This window comes from Pan troglodytes, chromosome 20, assembly GCF_028858775.2.
Source record: "Pan troglodytes isolate AG18354 chromosome 20, NHGRI_mPanTro3-v2.0_pri, whole genome shotgun sequence".
Taxonomy (NCBI): domain Eukaryota; kingdom Metazoa; phylum Chordata; class Mammalia; order Primates; family Hominidae; genus Pan; species Pan troglodytes.
In genome coordinates this window covers 25,717,800-25,744,064 of record NC_072418.2, presented here as the reverse complement: position 1 = coordinate 25,744,064, position 26,265 = coordinate 25,717,800, and the positions used below count along the sequence as shown (strand labels likewise).

The 26,265-nt window shown below is 37.3% G+C and overlaps 1 protein-coding gene and 1 long non-coding RNA gene across 2 annotated transcripts in view; one reads left to right on the top strand and one right to left on the bottom strand.

Moving 5' to 3' along the window:
• Window positions 1-25,646, top strand: part of LOC469069 (zinc finger protein 91) — a 37,057-nt gene extending 11,411 nt beyond the window's left edge. Inside the window, 5 exon segments of the mRNA XM_003316240.7 lie at window positions 8,905-9,031; window positions 9,847-9,942; window positions 20,987-21,282; window positions 21,284-21,317; window positions 21,320-25,646. Coding sequence (XP_003316288.6) covers window positions 8,905-9,031; window positions 9,847-9,942; window positions 20,987-21,282; window positions 21,284-21,317; window positions 21,320-24,309 — 3,543 coding nt within the window. The 3' untranslated portion in view covers window positions 24,310-25,646.
• The window catches only part of LOC129137989 (uncharacterized), a 28,708-nt gene continuing 12,791 nt past the window's right edge, over window positions 10,349-26,265 (bottom strand). Inside the window, exon 3 of the long non-coding RNA XR_008540888.2 lies at window positions 10,349-10,412. This is a non-coding gene — a long non-coding RNA (uncharacterized LOC129137989). The remainder of the gene's footprint in view (window positions 10,413-26,265) is intronic.

Genomic DNA, 26,265 nt, shown 5'->3' with positions numbered 1-26,265 from the left:
TTTTGAGATAGTCTCCCTTTGTCTCTCATGCTGGAGTGCAGGGGCACAGTCTCGGCCAACTGCAGCCTCTGCCTTCTGGGTTCAAGCGATTCTCCTTCCTCGGCCTCTTGAGTAGCTGGGATTACAGGCACCCGCCACCACACCTGGCTAATTTTTGCATTTTTAGTAGAGATGGGGTTTTGCTATGTCAGCCAGGTTGATCTCAAACTCCTGACCTCAGGCGATCCACCTGCCTTGGCCTGCCAAATTGCTGAAATTACAGGACTGAACCACTGTACCCATCCGCTTCCAGGTTTTGTTTATTCAGTATATTGGGGCTGAGGGTTTGTCATAGATAACTTATTTTAAAGCATGTACCTTCAATGCCTAGGTTGTTGAGTATTTTTAACATGAAAGATGTTAAAATTTACCAAAAGCTTTTTCTGCATCTACTGAGGTAATCTTGTGGTTTCTGTCTTTAGTAGTTCTTTTTATGTGATCAATCACATTTATTAATTTGTGTATGTTGAACCAACCTTGCATTCCCAAAATAAATTCTACTTGCTCATAGTGGGTTAGCTTTTGGATATGCTGCTGGATTTTGTCATGATTTTGTTGAAGATTTTTGTATCAGTGTTCAAAGATACTGGCCTGAATTTTATTGGTTTGTTTTATCTCTGCCAGGTTTTGGTATCAGAATAATGCTGTTCTTATATAATGAGTTGGAGAGAAGTTACTTTTTCTTAATTTCTTAAAATAGTTTTAGTAGAAATAATACCAGCACTTTTTTGTACGTCTGGTCCACCTGTGAATGTCTGGTCCTTGGCTTTGTTTGATTGGTAGGCTATTTATTACAGTTCAGTTTTTGAGCTTCTTGTTCATCTGTTTAGGGCTTTGATTTCTTTTTTGTTCATTCTTGGAAGGATGTATTCCTTAATAATTTTTTTCATTTTTTCTAGATTTTCTTGTGCACAGAGGTGTTCATAATAGACTTCAAAATATTTTTGTGGGGTCAGTGGTAATATCTCTGTGTTTGGTTTGTATAATTTTGAGATTTTTGAATTTCCTGAGGATTTTTTTATTTCTGATTGTGTGGTCAGTATGTGCCACGTGGCGATGAGAAGAATGTATGTTATTTTTAGATGAAGAGTTCTGTAGATACCTATTAGGAATATTTGGTCAAGTGTTGAGTTTAGGTTCTCATATTTTGTTAATTTTCTTCTTCAATTATCTGTCTACTAGTGCCTGTGGGATGTTGTAATCTCCCACTATTATTGTGTCTGAATCTAAATCTCTTCATAGGTCTCTGAGAACATGCTTTATTCATCTGAACCTATGAATTTTATGTAACACCTTTCTCTCTTCTGTTTTTTCTTCCATAAACATTCTTTCATGTGCACACAGTGTGCAAAATTTAGATGTCCAGGAGTTCAAGAACATGTTTAGAGACCTGGCTGTTGTAAAAGAAAATATAAATTAGAAATAAGAGGCTTAATTAGTCTACATAAAAGTAAGAAAATATCTTACTAAAATCTCTTTTCTTATAACATTTAGATTACGTATATATTTTTATCTCCCTTTTTTTGAAATATATGTAAATCAAATAACAGCTGAATAAACCTTTTGTCATTTTTTTTTTTTTTTTTTTGGTCTCAGGATTGTCTTTATCTGGGACCCGAGATTAATTGCTTCGTTTTTGCTTTGGCAAAAGATTGTTCTTACAATTTTTAGTCTTTTAAAGTTGACACAGATTTGTTCAGTCTTGCTCATTCTAAAAGCACACAAAAGTTGAGCATAAAAATAGGATTAAATTTAGCAATAAAGAATTATAAAGACTAAAAGATACTGAGTAAGTTGTTTGACAGAAACCTGATTATCCATGATGATTATTTGCAGGCTAAAGTATTTATACTACAAAAGAAAAAAGAGTTCAGTTTATGGCTGGGCGTGGTGGCTCATGCTGGTAATCCCAGCACTTTGGGAGGCCAAGTCGGGCGGATCACCTGAGGTTGGGAGTTATAGACCAGCCTGACCAACATGGAGTAATCTTGTCTCTACTAAAAATACAAAATTAGCTGAGCATGGTGGCGCATGCCTGTAATCCAGTTACTCGGGAGATTGAGGCAGGAGAATCACTTGAACCCAGGAGGTGGAGGTTGAGGTGAGCCGAGATCATGCCGTTGCACTCCAGCCTGGGCAATGAGAGCAAAACTCAGTCTCAAAAAAAAAAAAAAAAGAGAAAGAAAAAAAGAGTTCAGTTTATAAACTGAAAAGTGGAGTGTGTTGTCATACCTTTGTTTCTATTTATTCAGTACAATTAGCATAGTAATGTATAATGTTTGTAGACAACCTGCATTCATATACATCCAATAGTATTTTCTGCAAGAGTATGAATATAAAGCCACAATATTTACTTTGAATGAATTCCTTAAATAGTTGTTTTAATATTGTGATTCATAGTTTTGAAATGTAGTTTTTCAACTGAATTATAGTTGCAGAAAATTTTTTAAAATCCTACATACATTATGAGTAGTATATTAAAATTATTCATAATTACATATTTATATCTAATATCCAAAGAAAATGTATTACCAAATCGTTACAGTAGATATTAGTCTGATATGCTTATTAATTTAACCAATAGGGATAGTTATAGGTAAGTATAATTTTAGTGGCTTTCATTTCAGAAATTGGAATGCTGCTATTACAGGACAAATAAAGGCAGGTGATTTGGCCACCCCAAAACTGTATAGCTGTTTAGTTAGTTATGTTGCAGGCTTACATATATTCCATTATATTAACACAGTCAGGTTTTAATTTTTTTATCAAAAAGTGCTGGTGGTAGTTGTCAGATATATTTCTATATAGATTCCACATTTAATGGGCAGCAGATTAGAGAGCAGCAGAGATAGAAAAAAATCTTCTAAAATTCTGCTGATAATGTGCCCTTTCTTCATAACACTCATGTTTCTCATGCTGTGAGTAGCTATGCACTTTGGATATTTAGAGAGAAATTATTTTTAGAGGAATATTTTCTGGCTGACTTGATCAATCTTATATGTAATCTCAGTTTTTTCTTAAGACGCTTTTAACTTGTTTTTTTCTCTCAATATAATCTTTCTCGGAATGAGAGCTGTTTTTCTTTCTAATGCTTTGTGTATCTGTTTTAGAAACCCTATTAGTATCCCATAATGTCTGTGAAAGACGTGGGCTGTCACAGTGAGAACTCTTAGAGCTATCTCTATCTGGATGCATGCTGGAAACCCAGCAGTATATTTTCCATGTCACCATTATAAATAGAAACTGTGGCTTAGATAATGCTCGCATTCCCATTATTGTGAAGGTGCGATTCTACCCGGGAGGCCTGCAAGCTCTCCTTCTGCAGCTCAGGCTTCACTCTTTTTTTTTTTTTTTTTTTTTTTTTTTTTTGAGACGGATTTTCCCCCCATTGCCCAGGCCAGAGTGCAATGGTGCAATCTCGGCTCACTGCAACCTCCGCCTTCTGGGCTCAAGGGATTCTCCTTCCTCAGCCTCCTGAGTGCTTGGATTACAGGTGCCCACCACCATGCCCAGCAAATTTTTTATTTTTATTTTTAGTGGAGATGGGGCTTCACCATGTTGACCAGGCTGCTCTTGAACTCCTGACCTCATGATCTGCCCACCTCAGCCTCCTAAAGTGCTGGGATTACAGGCATGAGCCACCACACCCGGCCAGACTTCACTCTTTGATGTGACACTAAAGTGCTGCTGTGGCAATTGTTGTTCATCTAAGATGTGAGCTGCCAGCTGTGAGCCCTGTGCTGTGGGCTGTACCACAGTGGCAGATGGTAGGAAACAAAAGAGGACACTGGCCACCAGAAGAGGGGAAGCAGGAGTGCACTAGTCAAGTCCTCAGGGAGTAGAGAGCCAGTGCTTTAAAATGCAAGTAGCCAAAAAGATAGCACCCTATTCAACCACTTTTGTAGAAGAGTGAAAGTCTACATTAAGCAGGCACCTGGCTTCAAGTTGCAAAACTACCTTCTGCCATGAAGATGTGAAAAGCTTATTTTGTCATTGAATATAACCAATTAGCATACATGGATGACCTCCCCAATGACCAGGTGAATTTAGGATGAACTACCTATGACATGGCGCTGTAAATTCTTCTACTTGTGAACTAATTACGGTAACCGTCTTTATTTCTTTTCAATCTCTTAAGCAGATGGATTGTAATGCATGTGACATTCAGACTTAATTGTGTAATGAGACAGTTTTCTTTCTGTTCTATTACTGTGGTTTCTCTGGTGCTGAAGAGAATTAATAAAAATTATATTTCCCAAACACTGTGTAGAATTACCAGACATAATATAAACACATAAGGTGCCAACCAAGCTCTACTCTAGAGGGGACTTTCCCTCTCAGGCTTCCAGTCAGCTCACAGTTACGCTGTAAAATGTGTGCTGTCACCTAAATATGCAGGCAGAATTGTGTCTCTGCCTATTTGGTAGTTTCATTTTCTATTTAGAATCAGCCTGAGTCTCTCTTGCTGGCTTATTATTGGACCATCAGCCCGGGGTCACTGGAAATGCTCTCACAGTCACCTAGGTATCTTTGAGACATTTGAGAATCTCCAGAACAGAATTGTGTCAGGCTGACTAGAGTGGTTAATTTTGCTTCTATCTTAGTGTAAAAGAAATTAGTCATCCTGTGTTTGCTCCTCCCCTCATACAAGAGATGTCTTTGGTTGGTACCCAGGTGAGAGTTTCTCTAGTTCCCTGGTACTTGAGTGAAAAATGATGAGGAGGTCTGGAGACTCAAACAAATAAACTAATTGCTTCCAATTCATATAGTCATTAGAAAAATAGATGAAGCAGTCATGGTCCCTACCATGCAAGAACTTTTAGTCTAGACTAGCAACTGGATAAGTGGTTTAATTATGCATCAAAAGGTTGGGTACAATAAATAGATGTGTGCAAAAATATGGGCTTTATTTGGGCCGTTTTCTTTATATTTTTGTGACTTGTGATGTCTACACCTGAACATATATTAATAAACAAAAAAGTTATTATTTGTATTTTTTATGCCCTGCTAAGAATACTTATTTATCATCTAAAAAATTATTCTAGAAAACCTTAAGGGATTTGTTTAAATTGCTTATTAGTATGTGATATAAAATTGAAAGGGCAGTGGGGCTAAAAAAGATTAAAATTACACAAACTCTGAGATTTAAGTTTCTGTTTTTGTTTTTGTTTTTTAGCTAAGTTTAAAAAAAGAAACGGAACTAAAAATACTCCCCAGTGGCATAAAGAACAGAATTTTACATCAACTCTACACCCTGCTTCAGCCCTGTTTAGATTCACCCTTTTTGAAGGCCTTATTTAAGTCTTGCCCTACCTTGGAGTTTTGCCTCGCAGAACTAACTAGAAGAGATCAGAGTTTTGGGTGATGAATCCTGTTGCCTTTTTAGAGTTGGTGCTCACAATTTTCTGAAACCCAATAGCAGATAAATGGAAAAATAACATGTATTATAGGGTCTTAATTTAATAATTTTATATTAAAACCAGTGTTTACAGAGACATTCCATTTGGCAACTTGTTTTCTGTTCCTGCAGATACAGTAATTGATTCACAAGTCACAAAATAGTAAATATAAACATAATAATTCATCTAAATTACATTACACTCTATCTGTATCCCTCTCATCTGTCTATATTTAGATTTTATTCTATGCATTTTTTTAAAAAAATTAGTGACAGAAAAACAGAAGAAGAAATAAAAATGCTGGATCCTTATTCTAAATCCTTGGGATTATTCAACACTTAGTATCAACTCACAGGGTGTTATTAGAATTAAATCAAATAATGAATTATCACAGTGCTCTGTAACATCCTGTTGATTACATAGTACCTGCTTAATAAACATTGCATTAGTACATGTGCACATGTTGTTTTCCAAATGCAGACTTACTCAGAAATTGCTGTTTTCTGTTTTCTTTGTGAACTTTAAAGAGCCAGCAAGTAGTATACTTTAAGATAGAGAATGGTTGTCTTCATTTGTATCAGAAGTATTTGTGTTGTGACAGGAGTGCTGAGTGTAAGGGACTGTGTGCTGTGCCTCATTTTTCTAACAAATGCTAATAATGAGACCAGAGAGAGTGACATCAGCACTGACAGGGGACTTGTTTAGAACACCCATTTATGGACCATTTCCAAACCTGCAGAATCACATTACGTAGAGTGGGGCCAAGTTTACCAAGTGATTTATAAGCTAATTAAAGCTTGAGTGGCAATGCTTAGGTAAGTGGTTATAAGCTCAGGCTTCTAATTAGAAGCACATGGCCAATTCACAGAACTCTCTTGTGCCCTTTTCACAGTTTCTGTTTAATGTTCTGAAGATAGCATCTATTTGTTTTAATTAAGTGTCTCCTGTGACTCTAAGGTGCCAGAATCAAGTATGAGAAGTTTAAGATACATTCATGAGAGTTAAGTTCCACCTTTGCACTAAAGGGTGGTCCAGGAACCTGTTCTATTTGGATTTGGTAAGGACAGGACAGTGTGGCCAATATTTGTATTACTGTAGCAGAAATTGCTGATGTCCGTAGCAGGGGAGGGCACCTGAGGACAAAAAAAAAAAAAGAGAAACTTATATTTTTATCTCTGTGGAGCAGCTCATTGTTCTGAATCTTTTCTGTTATTCAGGACAGAAATGGGTAGAGTTTTTGTGTCTTGGGCCTTCTGCCTTTGGGTGTGGTGGTAATAGGTAAACATGTGCTCAAATTATTAAAGGCAAATTCTCAAAATGCAGACATAATTAGTCCAGAAAATCTCATCTGAGAAAGAATTTGAGAGGAGGAGGAGAAAGAGAAAAAATGGCTTTTTTTCAGCTAAACATGTCTCAGATCAAGAGCTGTGTCCACTCTGCCTCGTGGAATGCCACGCATTTAGTACTTGCAAATTTTTACTTCTGTACCTGTATTTTTTCTCCCTAATGAGTTTGTCTTAACTACTTTTAAAAATGCTTATGACAGGCCAGGCGTGGTGGCTCACGTCTGTAATCCCAGCACTTTGGGAGGCCGAGGCGGGCAGATCACCTGAGGTTGGCAGTTCGAGACCAGCGTGACCAACATGGAGAAACCCTGTCTCTACGAAAAATACAAAATTAGCTGGGTGTGGTGATGCATGCCTGTAATCACAGCTACTCGGGAGGCTGAGGCAGGAGAATTGCTTGAACCCGGGAGGCAGAGCTTGTGGTGAGCCGAGATCGTGCCATTCCACTCCAGCCTGGGCAACAACAAGAGCAAAACTCCGTCTCAAAAAAAAAAAAGAAAAAAAAACTTATGATAGTCAAGGATCTCTGAAAATATTTCTTTTCTATCTACCAGAGCCTTCTCTGCATGATGGCTTCTTATATGCCATGCAGAATTCTCACCATGAATTTGTGATCTGCAATATTAAAAATGTTCTCTTTGTGGCTGTTGAACATGGAAAGGTGTGGATAATCTATTTCTATGGAGAAAACCTGGGATTCTTAGTAAAGATGGAGAACATATAATGTTGAGGTTCTGTTTTTTTGTTATCTCTGTGCATTACAGGATTAAGAAAGTGCTCATTTAAACAGGATGGCATTTATTACCCAGAAAGTTTGGAAAAAATTATCAGGATATAGCTGCTTATTAGGGTGTTAAAGAAAGTACTTAAAATCACTATTAAAAATTGTAGAACACGGAAGATACCTGTACCTTGAACTTTCCATGCAACTGATATTTTCTTATGGTTAAATTGAGACTGTAATTTACTTTAGTGGGGGCAATATGGTGCATCAGCATACTATAGAAACTTGTCCTAGTGCAATTGGTATTAATAACTCACTTGCTTAATAAGCTCTCTTACAGATTTTTTCACTACAGAGTTATTTTTCTCTTCATCATTAAGTATCTTTATGCAGGTGATGTGCATAAAACATCACATTTAATCTGGCAGCTGCCCTTTTTTTTAGGTTTTCTTTGCATTGATCTTTTTTTGGTAAATGAAAGCTCTCATCTTTGTTTACAGGCCAGAAAAACTGAAAAAAACACAGGCTGTTCCACTTACGGGATGTTTGACAGAATAGTCTTTTGGGGTCAAAACATTGGCATTACTAGTGAACTTTTTAGAAATTCAGTAATTCAGACTTTATTTCAGATCTCCTGAAAAAATAATCTGCATTAACAAGATGTCTAGTTTATCATACACATTAAAATTTGAGTGGTACTGGCCAGGCATGGTGGCTCATGCCTGTAATCCCAGCACTTTGGGAGGCCGAGGCGGGAGGATCACGAGGTCAGGAGATCGAGACCATCCTGGCTAGCACAGTGAAACCCCGTCTCTACTAAAAATACAAAAAATTAGCCGGGCGTGGTGGTGGGCACCTGTAGTCCCAGCTACTCGGGAGGCTGAGGCAGGAGAATCATGGAACCTGGGAGGCGGAGCTTGCAGTGAGCTGAGATTGCGCCACTGCACTCCAGCCTGGGCAACAGAGTGAGACTCTGTCTCAAAAAAAAAAAAAATTTTTTTGAGTGGTACCTTCTAACTCAACATGTCTATTGTGTCTGAAATATATAACAACTATGCCTTTTTCACCTGAAAAAAATACACAAGTCATTCTGTATTATGTAAATATAACACTCAAAAATGTACTTGTTAATATTTATGCCCTCAATTTTACACTTTATCATCTAGACAAGTATCATATATACACTGATATTGTGGGTATTATGCCACTGTCTTTTCTCAGAGTTAGAGAATACATTACAAAACGTTTGTGTGTTGACAATTATTTTATTGGATAATTTCAGCCACTCTTATAAGTCAGAACCAGTTCTAGTCACTTTCTGATTTTACCTTGAGTCAAATGAAAAATTCTGCCCATAGCCACTTTGTAAATATGTGTGTTTGTGTGTGTTTTTCAGGGACTGTTGACATTTAGGGATGTGGCCATAGAATTCTCTCCGGAGGAGTGGCAATGTCTGGACACTGCACAGCAGAATTTATATAGGAATGTGATGTTAGAGAACTACAGAAACCTGGCCTTCCTGGGTAAGGAAAACTTTAATACTAAGTTTCTAATATAAACTAATGGTTTTACTTCTTTTCTTTTCTTTTTTTTTTTTTTTTTTTTTGAGACAGAGTCTTGCTCTGTTGCCCAGACTGGAGTGCAGTGGCGAGATCTTGGCTCATTGCAAGCTCTGCCTCCCAGGTTCACACCATTCTCCTGACTCAGCCTCCCGAGTAACTGGGACTACAGGCGCCCACCACCATGCCCGGCTAATTTTTTTTTTTTTTTTTTTTTTTTTTTTTTTTGGTATTTTTAGTAGAGACGGGGTTTCACTGTGTTAGACAGGATGGTCTCAATCTCCTGACCTCATGATCTGCCTGCCTTGGCCTCCCAGAGTTCTGGGATTACAGGCTTCATTTCTGTTTTGTAGAATGTTTTCTGGAAATTTATGCTTTCAGATTTCTGTTTTCAAGAAAATCCTGGGGATTTGTTTGTTTAGAAAAGAATTTCCTCAAGATGTTTCATCTTGACCTGAACTTTCCACATTCCTGAGCTGATCTGTGTCCTTCACTTTAGATTAGTGGTAATTTCAGAAGTTTTGTGGCATAAAATACTGTTACTCACACCTTAAAATCTAATTGCCATCACCAGTTTTTGATACAGTAGTACCAAGCAGTAAAATTAAGAACCTATAAAATTAAAATGTCTTCTAAATATTTAAACATTTCTGTTACAAATTAGTATATTGGGACAATTTATTAGAATATTCTATTATATGCTCTTTACTGAGCACATTACTAAGTTGGCAGGTGGAGAATATGAGCAAGACTCATGTTAGTTATTTTTGATAAAACAGGTATTGCTCTCTCTAAGCCAGACCTGATTACTTGTCTGGAGCAAGGAAAAGAGCCCTGGAATATGAAGCAACATGAGATGGTGGATGAACCCACAGGTAGGTGAGAGTGAATACAACAGACGACAAGGATGAGAGGCCCAAAGTCAAGAAGAAAGCAGGTCTTTAAAGTGATCTGAGAAGCTGTGTTCCAAAGGAAATAGTTTCTGGGAAGCCTGAATTTTTTTTTTAAATTATGCTATCACTTCTGTTAATGCTTATAAAATCTCTAAGAATTCTACTTTCCCTTCAATGATCTTTCTTCAAGTTTACAGTGACAGCTAGAGTACTGTTCATGGCATACAAAAGAGTGCATTTTGCTAATTTTACATTTTGCTAATTTTTTGCATTTTACATTTTGCTAATTGAGTGTATTCATTAGTTTAAACAGGTTTTAAAGTACTGTTTATTTATATATATATATATAAGATTACATGATTTACAAAAAGCAACATTTTACTTACTGGTCTTCAATTTCAATGACTTTAAATTTTTCTTTTGACTGTTTCGTCTTCCACATACTTTGAGTGCTATGTTAAAATAGAAGCATTGACAATAAGAAACAATAGTTTTGCATCGGTGACTGTAAAGAAGGAGCAAACACTTGTTCAAGTATTTATAGACTGGTTTCAGAAAGTAAAAATCTATTTTTGTTGGGTCCTCAGAGTGATAGAATGTCATCTGGATTTGTAGTGAAGAAGGGTTGTAGCTTGGTCTTAAGTCTGCTGGGTTTGCACAAGGGTCCACCTTTAGTTGTGTTGTTAAAAGGGGCTTGGATAGTTATAATTCTCATTTAATTTTTGGACAGAGTGAATATCCTTCAGGACTTTGCTCTGCAGGGCAGACCCAAGGGCAGGTTTCTGCAGTCAGGTCTGCATATGGTGGGTTTTATATGAGGATGTGGATGAGCATGGCTTTCATCGAGTACAAGAGAGGATTTTCCCAGGTTACTTTGGGTTTCTACATAGGCAGAACCGGCCATGAACTGTGGCTCAGAGAGCTGGAACTGAATCATAGACCTGCTTCAGGGACCACAGTAAAGGCCAAAGTCTGCAGGCCTGCTGCATGGCTATAAATGGGTGTCTTCCTCCAGGCCTCTGGAATGGCAGAACCTCCCCAAGTCTGTAGCTGGGAAGAGTTTGGGATGGTTACAGAGTACAGTTCAAAATTCTCAGTGGAACCAAGTTAAGTGGAACATTTTCTTGTCTGTAGCCAAAAACAGTAGTCCTGTAGTTTGCTGCCTGAATGAGGCTTGCCTTCTAAAAAGGATTACCTTCAATCTTGGGCTTCAGCAGAGTTTCATAACTCCCTTCCTGGATCTCAGAGCTCTCTTAAAGGCACTTATTTTTGAGATGGGGTCTTGCAACATAACCCAGGCAGGTCTTAATATTTTGACCGGAAGCAGTTCTCCAACTTTAATGTGCCGTGTAGCTGTCATTACAGGTGTGAACCATGATGCCTGGTTCTCTCACAAACGCATTTTTGTCAGGAATGGCTGCCAAATTTTCTTGCTGTCAGGAGATAAGCAAATAGGGCATCTTTTTTTTTTTTAGCTTATTAATGTCACTCTCCATATAAATTTTTATTTTTATTTTCTACTTCAAATTTGTCTGTAGTTTTGGATTCAGACATTTAGGACAATATACTAGAATGTACATGTTGTGTGTGAGTTAGGTAATTAGTATACAGGCAGACAAATAGGAATTACAGAATTTTCAACTACTTTTGTCAGCCTGTAACTAAATAATAACATAATGTATTCCTCAAATATTTGTTTTATACATGAAGCTCTAACCATATTTTGCTAAATATATACATAATTTAGCAATTTAAGGCTATAGTTGGTTCTAAACTTGAATTACAGTAATTTTTTGTGTAAAAATAGCACATATTTAAAACATAAAAATTGACACTAGTTTCTTTTAAATGCTTATCTATTAAGTTTCTCATTAGCATCTCCTATTTATGATTGTACTACATTTTCTCTGGGATTTTATTGCCATACAATAGATACCAGTAATTTAAAGTGCCTGCCTTCCATGACTGCACAGTTAGTCAAACATTGCCGTTTTCTAGACAAATTATTTGTTAACGTACATTAATGTTGCCAACTAGATTTTATGAGTAAACATTTCTTTCATTATTTTCTTGCAGTTCTACATTAGTGTGTTTTTTAGTGTAAGTTCCTTAATATCAGTTTATTGTTTTTTGGTTTTACTTATGTATTATAATTTTAGACAATTTGCAATTCTGTTTGTATACTTTAAGTCAGTGTGGGATTTAATTAAAAGATAAATGAGCCATATGTCTATCACAATCAGATTATATATGTGTGTTTTTATGTCTACAAATATGACCCCAATTTTGGTTATAGCTTGTCTTGTATATATTGTTTCTTATCTCATTTTTTTTTCTTTTTTGTTTTTGAGATGGAGTTTTGCTCTTGTTGCTGAGGCTGGAGTGCAATGCATGATCTTGGCTCACTGCAACCTCCACCTCCCAGATTCAAGTGATTCTCTTGCCTCAGCCTCTAATGTACCTGGGATATCAGGCATGTACCACCATGCCTGGCTAATTTTGTATTTTTCTTTTAGTAGAGACAGGGTTTCTCTCATGTTGGTTAGGCTGGTCTTGAGCTCCTGACCTCAGGTGATCTGCCTGCCTTGGCCTCCCAAAGTGCTGGGATTACAGGTGTCAGCCACCTTGCCGCTGGTGGCTTTCAATGTTGGTTTTGTCTTGTCTAAGTGAGTAGCCTTTGAAATAGCATTATTTTCACCATGTGTTTAATGATGAATATGTATTTCCTTTGTGTGAAAAAAAGTTTTTGTGATTTGAAGGTAATTTTCAAGAAAATTTATAATTCTTTTTCTGTTTTTTTCTAAAATAATTGTTGTAAAAACACATAACATATAATTTACCTTCTTAAATCTATTTCAATGTACATGTCAGGGCCAGGCATGGTGGTGGCTCACTTCTGTAAGACCAGGATTTTGAGAGGCCAGGACAGGAGGATTGCTTGAGCCCAAAAGTTTGAGACCAGCCTGGGCAAAATATGGAGACACCCTCTCTACAAACATTTTTATGTAAGAAATAGCCAGGCATGATGGTGTGTACCTGTGGTCCCAGCTACTTGAGAGATTGAGGGGCAGGATTATTTGAGCCTGGGAGTGTAAGGCTGCAGTGAGCCATAATGTGCCACTCTACTCAAGCTTGTGTGACAGATTGAGACCCTGTCTCAAAAAACTAAACAAAACTGTATATTTCAGGCCTGTTAATATTAACATTGTTATGCAAAAGACTTCTAGAAATTTTACATCTTGCAAAATTAAAATGCAATGCCCATTAAATAACATTTGACCATTTTATGCTCTCTCTAGCCCTTGACAAACACCCTTCCAGTTTCTGTTTTTATGAGTGTGACTATTTTATATACCTTAGTGAAATCATAACATTTATCGTTTCGTTACTAGTTTATTTCAGTTGACATAATCTCAAAGTGTATCTTTAAATGTGACAAGTTTTTTGTGTTTTTTTTTTAAGGTTGAATAATACTCCGTTGTATCAAATATGTCTTCAGGGTCCTATGATGCATATTTTAGATATAGATTCATAAATGGAATTGCTGTATTTGATAATAATTTTATTTAAAGTACATTTATAACATTATAAAATAATGGGTGCATCCTGCTTTCCACCAACAATCAATAGAAGTTTTGTTTGTTTCTTTGTTTGTTTTTTGCTTTTTTTTTTTTTTTTTTAAATCATTCTTGGGTGTTTCTCGGAGAGGGGATTTGGCAGGGTCATAGGACAATAGTGGAGGGAAGGTCAGCAGATAAACAAGTGAACAAAGGTCTCTGGTTTTCCTAGGCAGAGGACCCTGGGGCCTTCCGCAGTGTTTGTGTCCCTGGGTACTTGAGATTAGGGAGTGGTGATGACTCTTAAGGAGCATGCTGCCTTCAAGCATCTGTTTCACAAAGCACATCTTGCACTGTCCTTAATCCATTTAACCTTGAGTGGACACAGCACGTTTCAGAGAGCACGGGGTTGGGGGTAAGGTTACAGATTAACAGCATCCCAAGGCAGAAGAATTTTTCTTAGTACAGAACAAAATGGAGTCTCCTATGTGTACTTCTTTCTACACAGACACAGCAACAATCTGATTTCTCTGTCTTTTCCCCACATTTCCCCCTTTTCTATTCAACAAAACCGCCATCGTCATCATGGCCCGTTCTCAATGAGCTGTTGGTTACACCTCCCAGACGGGGTGGTGGCCGGGCAGAGGGGCTCCTCACTTCCCAGAAGGGGCAGCCGGGCAGAGGCGCCCTCCACCTCCCAGACAGGGCAGCGGCCGGGCGGAGGCGCACCCCACCTCCCTCCCGGACGGGGCGGCTGGCCGGGCGGGGGCTCTCCCCCACCTCCCTCCTGGACGGGGCGGCTGGCCGGGCGGGGGCTGCCCCCCACCTCCCTCCCGGACGGGGCGGCTGGCCGGGTGGGGGCTGCCCCCCACCTCCCTCCCGGGCGTTGTTGTTTTTTTTTCTGAGACAAATTCTTGCTCTGTCGCCCAGGGTGGAGTGCAATGGCATGATCCTATCACACTCCAACCTCTGCCTCCTGGGTTCAAGCGATTCTCCTGCCTCAGCCTCCTGACTAGCTGGGATTACAGGCACACGTCACCACACCTGGGTAATTTTTGTATTTTTAGTAGAGACAGGGTTTCACCACGTTAAGCAGGCTGGTCTTGAACTCCTGACCTTGTGATCTGCCTGCCGCGGCCTCCCAAAGTGCTGGGATTAAAGGTGTGAACCACTGTGCCCAGCCAAGGGTTTCATTTTGATTGCATTATCAAGAGATTTGGTGTTTTTAAAAAATGGATAGTGACCATTTAAGTGGGTGTGAGGGGATTTTGTTTTTCATTGTGGTTTTAATGCATTTCTCTACAAATTAGTAATTTTGTGTGTCCTTTCAAATGTTTTTTTATTTGTGTTTTTTTATGAAAATTTATTTTAATTATTTGTCTATTTCTAAATAAAGTTATTTAACTTTATTGTTCCGTTTTAAAAGTTGTTTATATTTTTTGGATATTCACACTTATCACATGTAATTTGTAAATATTTTCATCCATTTTATAGGAGGCATTATTTCTTTATTAAATGTTTACTTAAATATGCAGAAATTTTGAAGTGTAGTGTAGTTAAATTATTCTGGTTTTTTTCTTTGTTGCTCATGCATTTAATGTTGTATCTAAGAATTTGGCACCAAGACTAATGTCATGTGTTTCATAGAGAGAGAGAGAGAGAGAGAGAGAGATGGAGTTTCGCTCTGTCACCCAGGCTGGAGTGTAATGGTGTGATCTTGGCTCACTGCAACCCCCACCTCCCGGGTTCAAGCAATTCTTCTGCCTCAGCCTCCTGAGTAGCTGAGACTACAGGCACGCGCCGCCCCGCCTGGCTAATTTTTGTATTTTTAGTAGAGACAGGTTTTCACCATCTTGTTCAGGCTGGTCTGGTCTTGAACTCCTCACCTCGTGATCCACCTGTCTCAGCCTCCCAAAGTGCTGGGATTACAGGCATGAGCCACAGTGCCCTGCCTCCCCTCTATGTGTTTAAGAGATTAGAAATTTATGCGGCTGGGCCTCATGGCCCAGCGCTTTGGGAGGCTGAGGTGGGTGGATCACGAGGTCAAGATTTTGAGACCAGCCTGGCCAACGTGGTGAAACCCTGTCTCTACTAAAAATACATAAATTAGCCAGATGCTGTGCCCGGTGCCTGTAATCCCAGCTACTCGGGTGGCTGAGGCAGGGTAATCGCTTGAACCCGGGAGGCGGAGGTTGCAGTGAGCCGAGACTGTGCCACTGCACTCCAGCCTGGGTAACAGTGAGACTCCATCTCAAAAAACAACAATAATAAAACAGCAACAACAACAAAGTTACCTTCTTCTGTCTAATTAAAAGATTTTCACATATGGTTTGAGGAAATAATCTTTATTTTATCAGAATGGATATTCAGTTTCTAACAGAATTTTTTGAAAAGATTATCTTCCATTGTGTGCTCATGTCAATTTTGTGGGAGATTATTTGGCCATATACAGAAGGGTTCATTTCTGGCCTCTCTACTCTGTTCTTTCATCTGTTTATCTGTCTGTGTGAGTACCTCATTGTTTTTGTTATTGTTGCTTTTAGTACGTTTCAAAATCAGAAGTTATAATGCCTTTGTTTTTTTTCCATGGGTGTTTGGCTATAGTTCGTAACAAAATTTTAACATCTCAAACAGTATTTCTTTAAAAAACTACTGTTGGGATTTTTATAAAGATTATATTGAATTTGTGTACCACTGTTGGTTGTATTGACATCTTTGAAAAATTAATTTTTTTATTCCTGTGCAAAAATATGTTGAAGAGTTTTTTATTTTCATGTATTTTTGGATTTTTCAGTTTTAATCTCCAGTTTAATTGAGTTTTGGTCAGAAAACACAAAGTGGATAATATTGATATTCTTAAATTTATTTGTTGTTTTTTTGTGTTTGTTGTTTTTGTTTGGAGACAGGATCTTACTCTGTCACCCAGGCTGGAGTGTATTGGCATAATCTTGACTCACTGCAGCCTCAACCTACTGGGCTCAAGTTATCTTTCCACCTAAGTCTCTCAAGTAGTTGGGACTACAAACAAAGTACCATGTCTGAATAATTATTTGATTATTTTGTAGGGATAGGGTCTCACTATGTTGCCCAGGCTGGCCTGAAACTTTTAGCTGTAAGTGATCCTCACACCTTGGTCTCTCTAAGTGTTGGGATTATAGGCATGAGCTACACCACCCACCTGGCATTCTTAAATTTAATAAAACTTAGTATGTGTCGTAACAGAATACACCAGGTGCAAATAAAAATATTGCGTATTCCCTGCTTTTGACTGAAAAGTTTTGTACATGTCTGTTAAACCTAGTTGGTCTATAATGTGGTATTGATGTTGATGTTACTCAAACCTTATGCTGCAATGTAATTGTTGATGTTAGATGTCGGACCTGGTAGGAGGTGTTTGGGTCATGGGGCAGAGTCCTTATGAATAGTTTGGCACCATCCTCTTGGTAATCAAAATGTGTGCACTTTATTAATTCAAATGAAAGCTGGTTTGTTAGAAGAACCTGGCTCCTTCACCTCGTACTTGCTCTGTCTGTTATCTTGTGGTGTGTACAGTTAATCTTTGCCTTCAACCGTGATTGTAAGTTTGCTGACACTCTCACCAGAAGCAGATGCTGGCACAGACTTTTTATACAGTCTGCTGAATTGTGAGCCAAATAAACTTGGTTTTTTAATAAATTATCCATTCTCAGGTATTCCTCTATATGCAGAATGATAAATCAGTGTATAATGTTGTCTAGGTTTTCTGTTTTCTTATTCATTTTTATATGAATCTTCTATTTATCGAAAATGGGATTTTGGTGTCTACAATTACCATTTTTATTCTGTTTTAAATATTCTATAGAAGATCTTTAAGGATTTTAAGCATCATCATTATGATAGTAAAGACTTCTGGTCAGCCCCCCGCCCGGCCAGCCGCCCCATCTGGGAGGGAGGTAGGGGGGTCAGCCCCCCACCCGGCCATCCGCCCCGTCCAGGAGGGAGGTGGGGGGGTCAGCCCCCTGCCCGGCCAGCCGCCCCGTCCGGGAGGTGAGGGGCGCCTCTGCCCGGCCGCCCCTACTGGGAAGTGAGGAGCCCCTCTGCCCGGCCACCACCCCGTCTGGGAGGTGTACCCAACGGCTCATTGAGAACGGGCCATGATGACAATGGTGGTTTTGTGGAATAGAGGAGGGGGAAAGGTGGGGAAAAGATTGAGAAATCGGATGGTTGCTGTGTCTGTGTAGAAAGAAGTAGACATGGGAGACTTTTCACTTTGTTCTGTACTAAGAAAAATTCTTCTGCCTTGGGATCCTGTTGATCTATGACCTCACCCCCAACCCTGTGCTCTCTGAAACATGTGCTGTGTCCACTCAGGGTTAAATGGATTAAGGGCGGTGCAAGATGTGCTTTGTTAAACAGATGCTTGAAGGCAGCATGCTCGTTAAGAGTCATCACCACTCCCTAATCTCAAGTACCCAGGGACACAAACACTGTGGAAGGCCGCAGGGTCCTCTGCCTAGGAAAACCAGAGACCTTTGTTCACTTGTTTATCTGCTGACCTTCCCTTCACTATTGTCCTATGACCCTGCCAAATCCCCCTCTGCGAGAAACACCCAAGAATGATCAATTAAAAAAAAAAAAGACTTCTATATTTGTCTGTGTATTTACATTTAATAGAGAGCTTTATTTTATATATGGTTTTATGATACTGTCCAGTATTTTTTTTAAAACAAAACTGACTCATTTTAGTGACTCATTTCAGCATTTCTTATTGTTATTTGCAGAGTCTCGCATTACTCAGGCTGATCTGAAACTCCTGGTTTCTAGTGTTCTGACAGGCTTGCCTCCTAAAACTGTAGGATTACAGGCATCAGCCCACGGTGCCTGGACACCATGTAGCTTTTTTTTTTTTTTTTGTAGAACTGTGCTAGTGGTGATGAACACGCTCACTTTTTATTTTGGAAATCTTTTATTTTCATCTTCTTTTTAAAGTGAAATAAATTTAAATCAAGTATTCTTGGTTAGAATTTTTTTTCTTTTATTACATCAAAATTTGGGAATTTCTCACCTTTTTTTATTTTCAAGTAATCTCTGTATTATTTTTTCCCATATTCTTCTTCTAAGATTTTTTAATGAATATATTAATCTAGTTGATGGTGTCTAATGAAGTTTACATTCCATGTTTTAATTTGGTTTTGCAATTGTATATTTTTGTGTTATATATTTTAGGGTATGCCACTACACATCTGTTAATTGTGCTTTGATATTTTAGTATAATAATTGTGCATGTCAATATTTAACTTTATGCAATTTAAGACAGTCTGGAGCAACATCAAATATGATTGAGCCATATGTCTTTTTCCAATAGAATTATCTCTATGTTTGTTTGCCTGTATAAATATTATTGTTGTATTTTTTATAACTTGTATATTTGTTGTGTGGGTTTGTTGTGAATGATTTTCTAATCCTGTGTAGCTGAGTAGTCATAAAATTCTTATAATTTCAACATCCTATTTATTTCTGAATCTATATTTTTTATGGGAGAAACACTTTTAAATGTGAATATAATTTAAAACTATCATAACTCTGTACTTTTAGTTATTATTATTTTTACTTGTCAAAAAAAACAAAATTTACCAGAAAATAAATATTTAATTTAGTCATATTAATCATCTTGAAATTTTCATGCAACATATTGCTAAAATGTTTTTACCTTGCAAGCTAAATCTTAATACATATTAAACAACTACCATTTTTTTTTTTCTTGAGATGGAATTTTGCTCTTGTTGCCCAGGCTGGAGTGCAATGGCATGATCTCGGCTCACCACAACCACTGCCTCCTGGGTTCAAGTGATTCTCCTGCCTCAGTCTTTGAGTAGCTGGGATTACAGGCATGTGCCACCACGCACAGCTAATTTTGTATTTTTAGTAGAGAGGGGTTTTCTCCATGTTGGTCAGGCTGATCTCGAACTCCTGACCTCATAATCTGCCTCAGCCTCCCAAGTAGCTGGGATTACAGGCATGTGTCACCACACCTGGCTAATTTTTGTAGTTTTAGTAGAGACGGGGTTTCATCATGTTGGCCAGGCTGGCCTTGAACTCCTGACCTTAGGTGATCTGTCCTCCTTGGCCTCCCAAAGTGCCTAAAATACAGGTGTGAGCCACCATGCCTGGCCTGGCCTGGCCTGGCACATCACTTTTATTTTGCAGCTTCAAAGATTTTTTTTTGTCTGTGACTTTTGAAATTGTGCTTATATATGTGTTTGTTATAAATATCTTTCTGTGATCCTAGTTTGTTGAGCTGCTTTATTTTTACATCATTTTTTCTTACTTTTAGGATCTATCAGTTTTTATATTTTTACCTCCATAATTTCTGTTTTTTTGAAATCTTAAATATTTTTGTTCTCATCCTCATTTTTCCGATTTCCCATAGTTGTCTTTGTTCCTATTTTAATCAGTGAGTATTATTCATTACCAATTCATAAAATTAATGTATACATCTTTTTTATGGTTTCTTTCAGAAAATTTTATAATCTTTTGGTGGCATCATATTGCCCTATTTTGTATACATTATAATCTTTGATTGAGATTTGGACATTTAAAAAAGCTAACTGTCAAAGTCTTTATAATGTAGTTTTGTCCTGGCATAGTTTGAAAACAACTGTCTTGTCTAATGATTATGGGAATTTCTCAAATATGTTCTTAGGATATGTGTTGTCTGAAATTTTGTGTTTATGTCTTAATTAAGAGTGTTTACTTATGTTACTTTGTAGGAGTCAGTAATCACTTGCTATGCCTGTTTCCTTTCTGTAGTACTGCAGTCTCTCTGCTGCTGTAACATTTTTCTTTGGTCTCAGCAGACTCAAACTTTCATTCCAAATTATGCCACGGTTTCTTTCAACACTTATGTCATGAGAGAGGGAAATCAGTGTCAGGAAAAGCCCCTAAAAGCTGTAAATAAAAATGAATGGGCTACTATTTTACCTTTCTTAAACATAAACCAGGAGTTGGCAATTTACTTCTAAAGGCACTCTGTTATAATGGGAAGCAGGAAAAGCTGTGTCAAGTAAATTTAACAGACTTTTCTTTTTTTTCTGTGTGGTTTTTTGCATTGTGCTCCCCTGAGACACTGCACACACTTAACTCATTCATAAGTTTTCCATAGATGTAATTTGATCTGTATGTTTTTGTTACATATATATGTCTATGAAAGAATTAGGGCCTGTGCAGGGTAATGGCGTGAACCCAGGAGGCAGGGCTTGCTGTGAGCCAAGATTGCGCCACTGCACTCCAGCCTGGGTGACAGAGCGAGACTCCGTCTCAAAAACAAACAAACAAAAAAACAAAAATAGAATTAGGGCCTGTGGTATTTTGCAGTGCCATGTTGTTTATGTAGTTTGTATAATTTTGTAGGTAAGATTTTTAAACTATATTCATGTGAGTCTAGGTGAGTGGAGTAATTTATTATTTTTAGTTTTTTTTTTTTTTTTCAGGTATATGTCCTCATTTTCCTCAAGACTTTTGGCCAGAGCAGAGCATGGAAGATTCTTTTCAAAAAGTATTACTGAGAAAATATGAAAAATGTGGACATGAGAATTTACAGTTAAGAAAAGGTTGTAAAAGTGTGGATGAGTGTAAGGTGCACAAAGAAGGTTATAATAAACTTAACCAGTGTCTCACAACTGCCCAGAGCAAAGTATTTCAATGTGGTAAATATTTGAAAGTCTTCTATAAATTTTTAAATTCAAACAGACATACGATAAGACATACTGGAAAGAAATGCTTCAAATGTAAAAAATGTGTCAAGTCATTTTGCATCCATTTACACAAAACCCAACATAAATGCGTTTATATTACAGAGAAGTCCTATAAATGTAAAGAATGTGAAAAAACCTTTCATTGGTCCTCAACCCTTACTAATCATACGGAAATTCATACTGAAGATAAACCCTACAAATGTGAAGAATGTGGCAAAGCTTTTAAGCAGCTCTCAACCCTTACTACACATAAAATAATTTGTGCTAAAGAGAAAATCTACAAGTGTGAAGAATGTGGCAAAGCATTTCTATTGTCCTCAACCCTAACTAGACATAAGAGGATACACACTGGAGAGAAACCCTACAAATGTGAAGAATGTGGCAAAGCTTTTAGCCATTCTTCAACCCTTGCTAAACATAAGAGAATTCATACTGGAGAGAAACCCTACAAATGTGAAGAATGTGGCAAAGCTTTTAGCCGTTCTTCAACCCTTGCTAAACATAAGAGAATTCATACTGGAGAGAAACCCTACAAATGTAAAGAATGTGGCAAAGCTTTTAGCAATTCCTCAACCCTTGCTAATCATAAGATAACTCATACTGAAGAGAAACCCTACAAATGTGAAGAATGTGACAAAGCTTTTAAGCGACTCTCAACCCTTACTAAACATAAAATAATACATGCTGGAGAGAAACTCTACAAATGTGAAGAATGTGGCAAAGCTTTTAATCGATCTTCAAATCTTACTATACATAAGTTTATTCATACTGGAGAGAAACCTTACAAGTGTGAAGAATGTGGCAAAGCATTTAACTGGTCCTCAAGCCTTACTAAACATAAAAGATTTCATACTAGAGAGAAACCCTTCAAATGTAAAGAATGTGGCAAAGCATTTATATGGTCTTCAACCCTAACTAGACATAAGAGGATACACACTGGAGAGAAGCCCTACAAATGTGAAGAATGTGGCAAAGCTTTTAGGCAATCCTCAACCCTTACTAAACATAAGATAATTCATACTGGAGAGAAACCCTACAAATTTGAAGAAAATGGCAAAGCTTTTAGACAATCCTTAACCCTTAATAAACATAAGATAATTCATAGTAGAGAGAAACCCTACAAATGTAAAGAATGTGGCAAAGCTTTTAAGCAATTCTCAACCCTTACTACACATAAAATAATTCATGCTGGAAAGAAACTCTACAAATGTGAAGAATGTGGCAAAGCTTTTAATCAATCCTCAAGTCTTTCTACACATAAGATAATTCATACTGGAGAGAAGTCTTACAAGTGTGAAGAATGTGGCAAAGCATTTCTATGGTCCTCAACCCTAAGAAGACATAAGAGGATACACACTGGAGAGAAACCCTACAAATGTGAAGAATGTGGCAAAGCTTTTAGCCATTCTTCAGCCCTTGCTAAACATAAGAGAATTCATACTGGAGAGAAACCCTACAAATGTAAAGAATGTGGCAAAGCTTTTAGCAATTCCTCAACCCTTGCTAATCATAAGATAACTCATACTGAAGAGAAACCCTACAAATGTAAAGAATGTGACAAAACTTTTAAGCGACTCTCAACCCTTACTAAACATAAAATAATACATGCTGGAGAGAAACTCTACAAATGTGAAGAATGTGGCAAAGCTTTTAATCGATCTTCAAATCTTACTATACATAAGTTTATTCATACTGGAGAGAAACCTTACAAGTGTGAAGAATGTGGCAAAGCATTTAACTGGTCCTCAAGCCTTACTAAACATAAAAGAATTCATACTAGAGAGAAACCCTTCAAATGTAAAGAATGTGGCAAAGCATTTATATGGTCTTCAACCCTAACTAGACATAAGAGGATACACACTGGAGAGAAGCCCTACAAATGTGAAGAATGTGGCAAAGCTTTTAGCCGTTCCTCAACCCTTAATAAGCATAAGACAATTCATACTGGAGAGAAACCCTACAAATGTAAAGAATGTGGCAAAGCTTTTAAGCACTCCTCAGCCCTTGCTAAACATAAAATAATACATGCTGGAGAGAAACTCTACAAATGTGAAGAATGTGGCAAAGCTTTTAATCAATCTTCAAATCTTATGACACATAAGATAATTCATACTAAAGAGAAACCTTCCAAGAGTGAAGAATGTGACAAAGCAATTATCTGGTCCTCAACCCTTACTGAACATAAGAGAATTCATACCAGAGAGAAAACCTACAAATGTGAAGAATGTGGCAAAGCATTTAGCCAGCCTTCACACCTTACTACACATAAGAGGATGCACACTGGAGAGAAACCCTACAAATGTGAAGAATGTGGCAAAGCTTTTAGCCAATCCTCAACCCTTACTACACATAAGATAATTCATACTGGAGAGAAACCCTACAAATGTGAAGAATGTGGCAAAGCTTTTAGGAAATCTTCAACTCTTACTGAACATAAGATAATTCATACTGGAGAGAAACCCTACAAATGTGAAGAATGTGGCAAAGCATTTAGCCAATCCTCAACCCTAACTAGACATACGAGGATGCACACTGGAGAGAAACCATACAAATGTGAAGAATGTGGCAAAGCTTTTAATCGATCCTCAAAGCTTACTACACATAAGATAATTCATACTGGAGAGAAACCTTACAAGTGTGAAGAATGTGGCAAAGCATTTATATCATCCTCAACCCTAAATGGACATAAGAGAATTCATACTAGAGAGAAACCCTACAAATGTGAAGAATGTGGCAAAGCATTTAGCCAATCTTCAACCCTAACTAGACATAAGAGGTTGCACACCGGAGAGAAACCCTACAAATGTGGAGAATGTGGCAAAGCCTTTAAAGAGTCCTCAGCTCTTACTAAACATAAGATAATTCACACTGGAGAGAAACCCTACAAATGTGAAAAATGTGGCAAAGCCTTTAACCAGTCTTCAATCCTTACTAACCATAAGAAAATTCATACTATCACGCCTGTAATCCCAGCACTTTGGGAGGCCGAGGCGGGCGGATCACGAGGTCAGGAGATCGAGACCATCCTGGCTAACACAGTGAAACCCCGTCTCTACTAAAAAATACAAAAAATTAGCCGGGCATGGTGGCAGGCGCCTGTAGTCCCAGCTATGCGGGAGGCTGAGGCAGGAGAATGGCGTGAACCCGGGAGGGCGGAGCTTGCAGTGAGCTGAGATCGCGCCACTGCTCTCAAGCCTGGGCGACAGAGCGAGACTCCGTCTCAAAAAAAAAGAAAATTCATACTAGAGAGAAACCCTACAAATATAAAGAATGTGGCAAATCTTTTAACCGGTCTTCAACCTTTACTAAACATAAGGTAATTCATACTGGAGTAAAACTCTACAAATGTGAAGAATGTGGCAAATCCTTTTTCTGGTCCTCAGCCCTAACCAGACATAAGAAAATTCATACTGGACAGCAACCCTACAAACAGGAAAAATTTGGCAAAGCCTTTAACCAGTTTTCACACCTTACTACAGATAAGATAACTCATATTGAAGAGAAATCTTACAAGTGTGAATAATGTGGTAAAGTCTATAAAAAGTCCTGAATTCTTAACAGACATAAGATTATTCATACTGGAGAGAAACTCTACAAACCTGAAAGATGTGCCAACGCTTTTGACACGTCAAACTTTTCTAAACATCAAGAAAATCATGCTGCTGAGAAATCCTAGAAATGTGAAGAATGTGACAAAGCCTCTAAATGATTGTCACACTTGATCGTAGGTAAGATAATTCATACTGGAGAAAACTACCAGTGTGAACAATGTGGCCAAGCTTTGAACCAATGCTCACACCTTAATGCATAGGAAAGCATTTATACTTGAGAAAAAGTGAACAAATATAGACAAAAAGCCATTAATACCTGCTCACATCGTACTCAAAATCAGAGCGTTCATACTAAATAAGAAGTGTAATTACTGTCAAACGATTGATCAGAAAATATGTCTTTAAAGTACAGAAGAGTATTTATTTTGAAAAAGCATTACAAATATGAAGAGGCATTATTTATGACCTTTTCTATGGAAAGGTAAGGACATTAAAAATGTAAGATGCATGATGAAAATTTAAGTAGAGAGGATCTTTATGTGGTTAACTTATAATATCGAGTGATGCATGAGGTAGGTGTTCAGATTAATATTCTGCATTATTATGAAAGAAAAACATTCTTAATTTTAGTTAAAGTTTAGTATGATTTATTGTATTTTTATGAAATATATGCAGCATATTTTTAAATTATAAATTGCATGTGAACTTTTCAACTAAACAGTTTTAACATGTTAAATACTATCATGAATTCAATGAAGTGTTATTATGCCAGTAACTTTAACCTATTCCACCTTACTCAAGGGTGTAGGTAAAAGATGGTAAAAATACACTATTTGGTAAGATAATGGACTGACATCTCTAGTGATTTTTTTTGCCAGTGAGTTTTAATTGCCATTAAGTTAAAGAATATTGTTCCCATAGGCTAAATTTTTATTTTTATTTTCACATTTAAATTTATTTGACTTAATTTTTGTGGATACCTAATATGTGTACATATTATGCCATATGTGGCATATTTTGATACGGACATACAATATATAACAATCACATTAGACTAAATGCGGTCTCCATTATCTCTAGCATTTATTCTTTGTATTACAAATAATTCAATTCTACAGTTTTAGTTATTTTTAAATGTACAATTAAATTGTTATTGACTACAGCATTATTTTTATGGTCATAATAAAACTTATATACAAACATAAGTAAAATCCATATATTTCTGAGTCCCGAATAAATCTTTTTTAAATTTTTCATATACTTTTCTTCGAACATGTGGCCTCTGCCTGCAAGCACATATGGACTGTTAGTATTGATTTACATAGAGTTAAATATACATATCTATTAGTCTAAGATGAATCTTAGGTGTAAATAAATTATGGAGTGTGTTTAAGTTTGAAACTATTTTTAGCAGAAAAAAGCAATATTGGAACAAAATCATTTTAAGAAGGTGTCTAATTTACT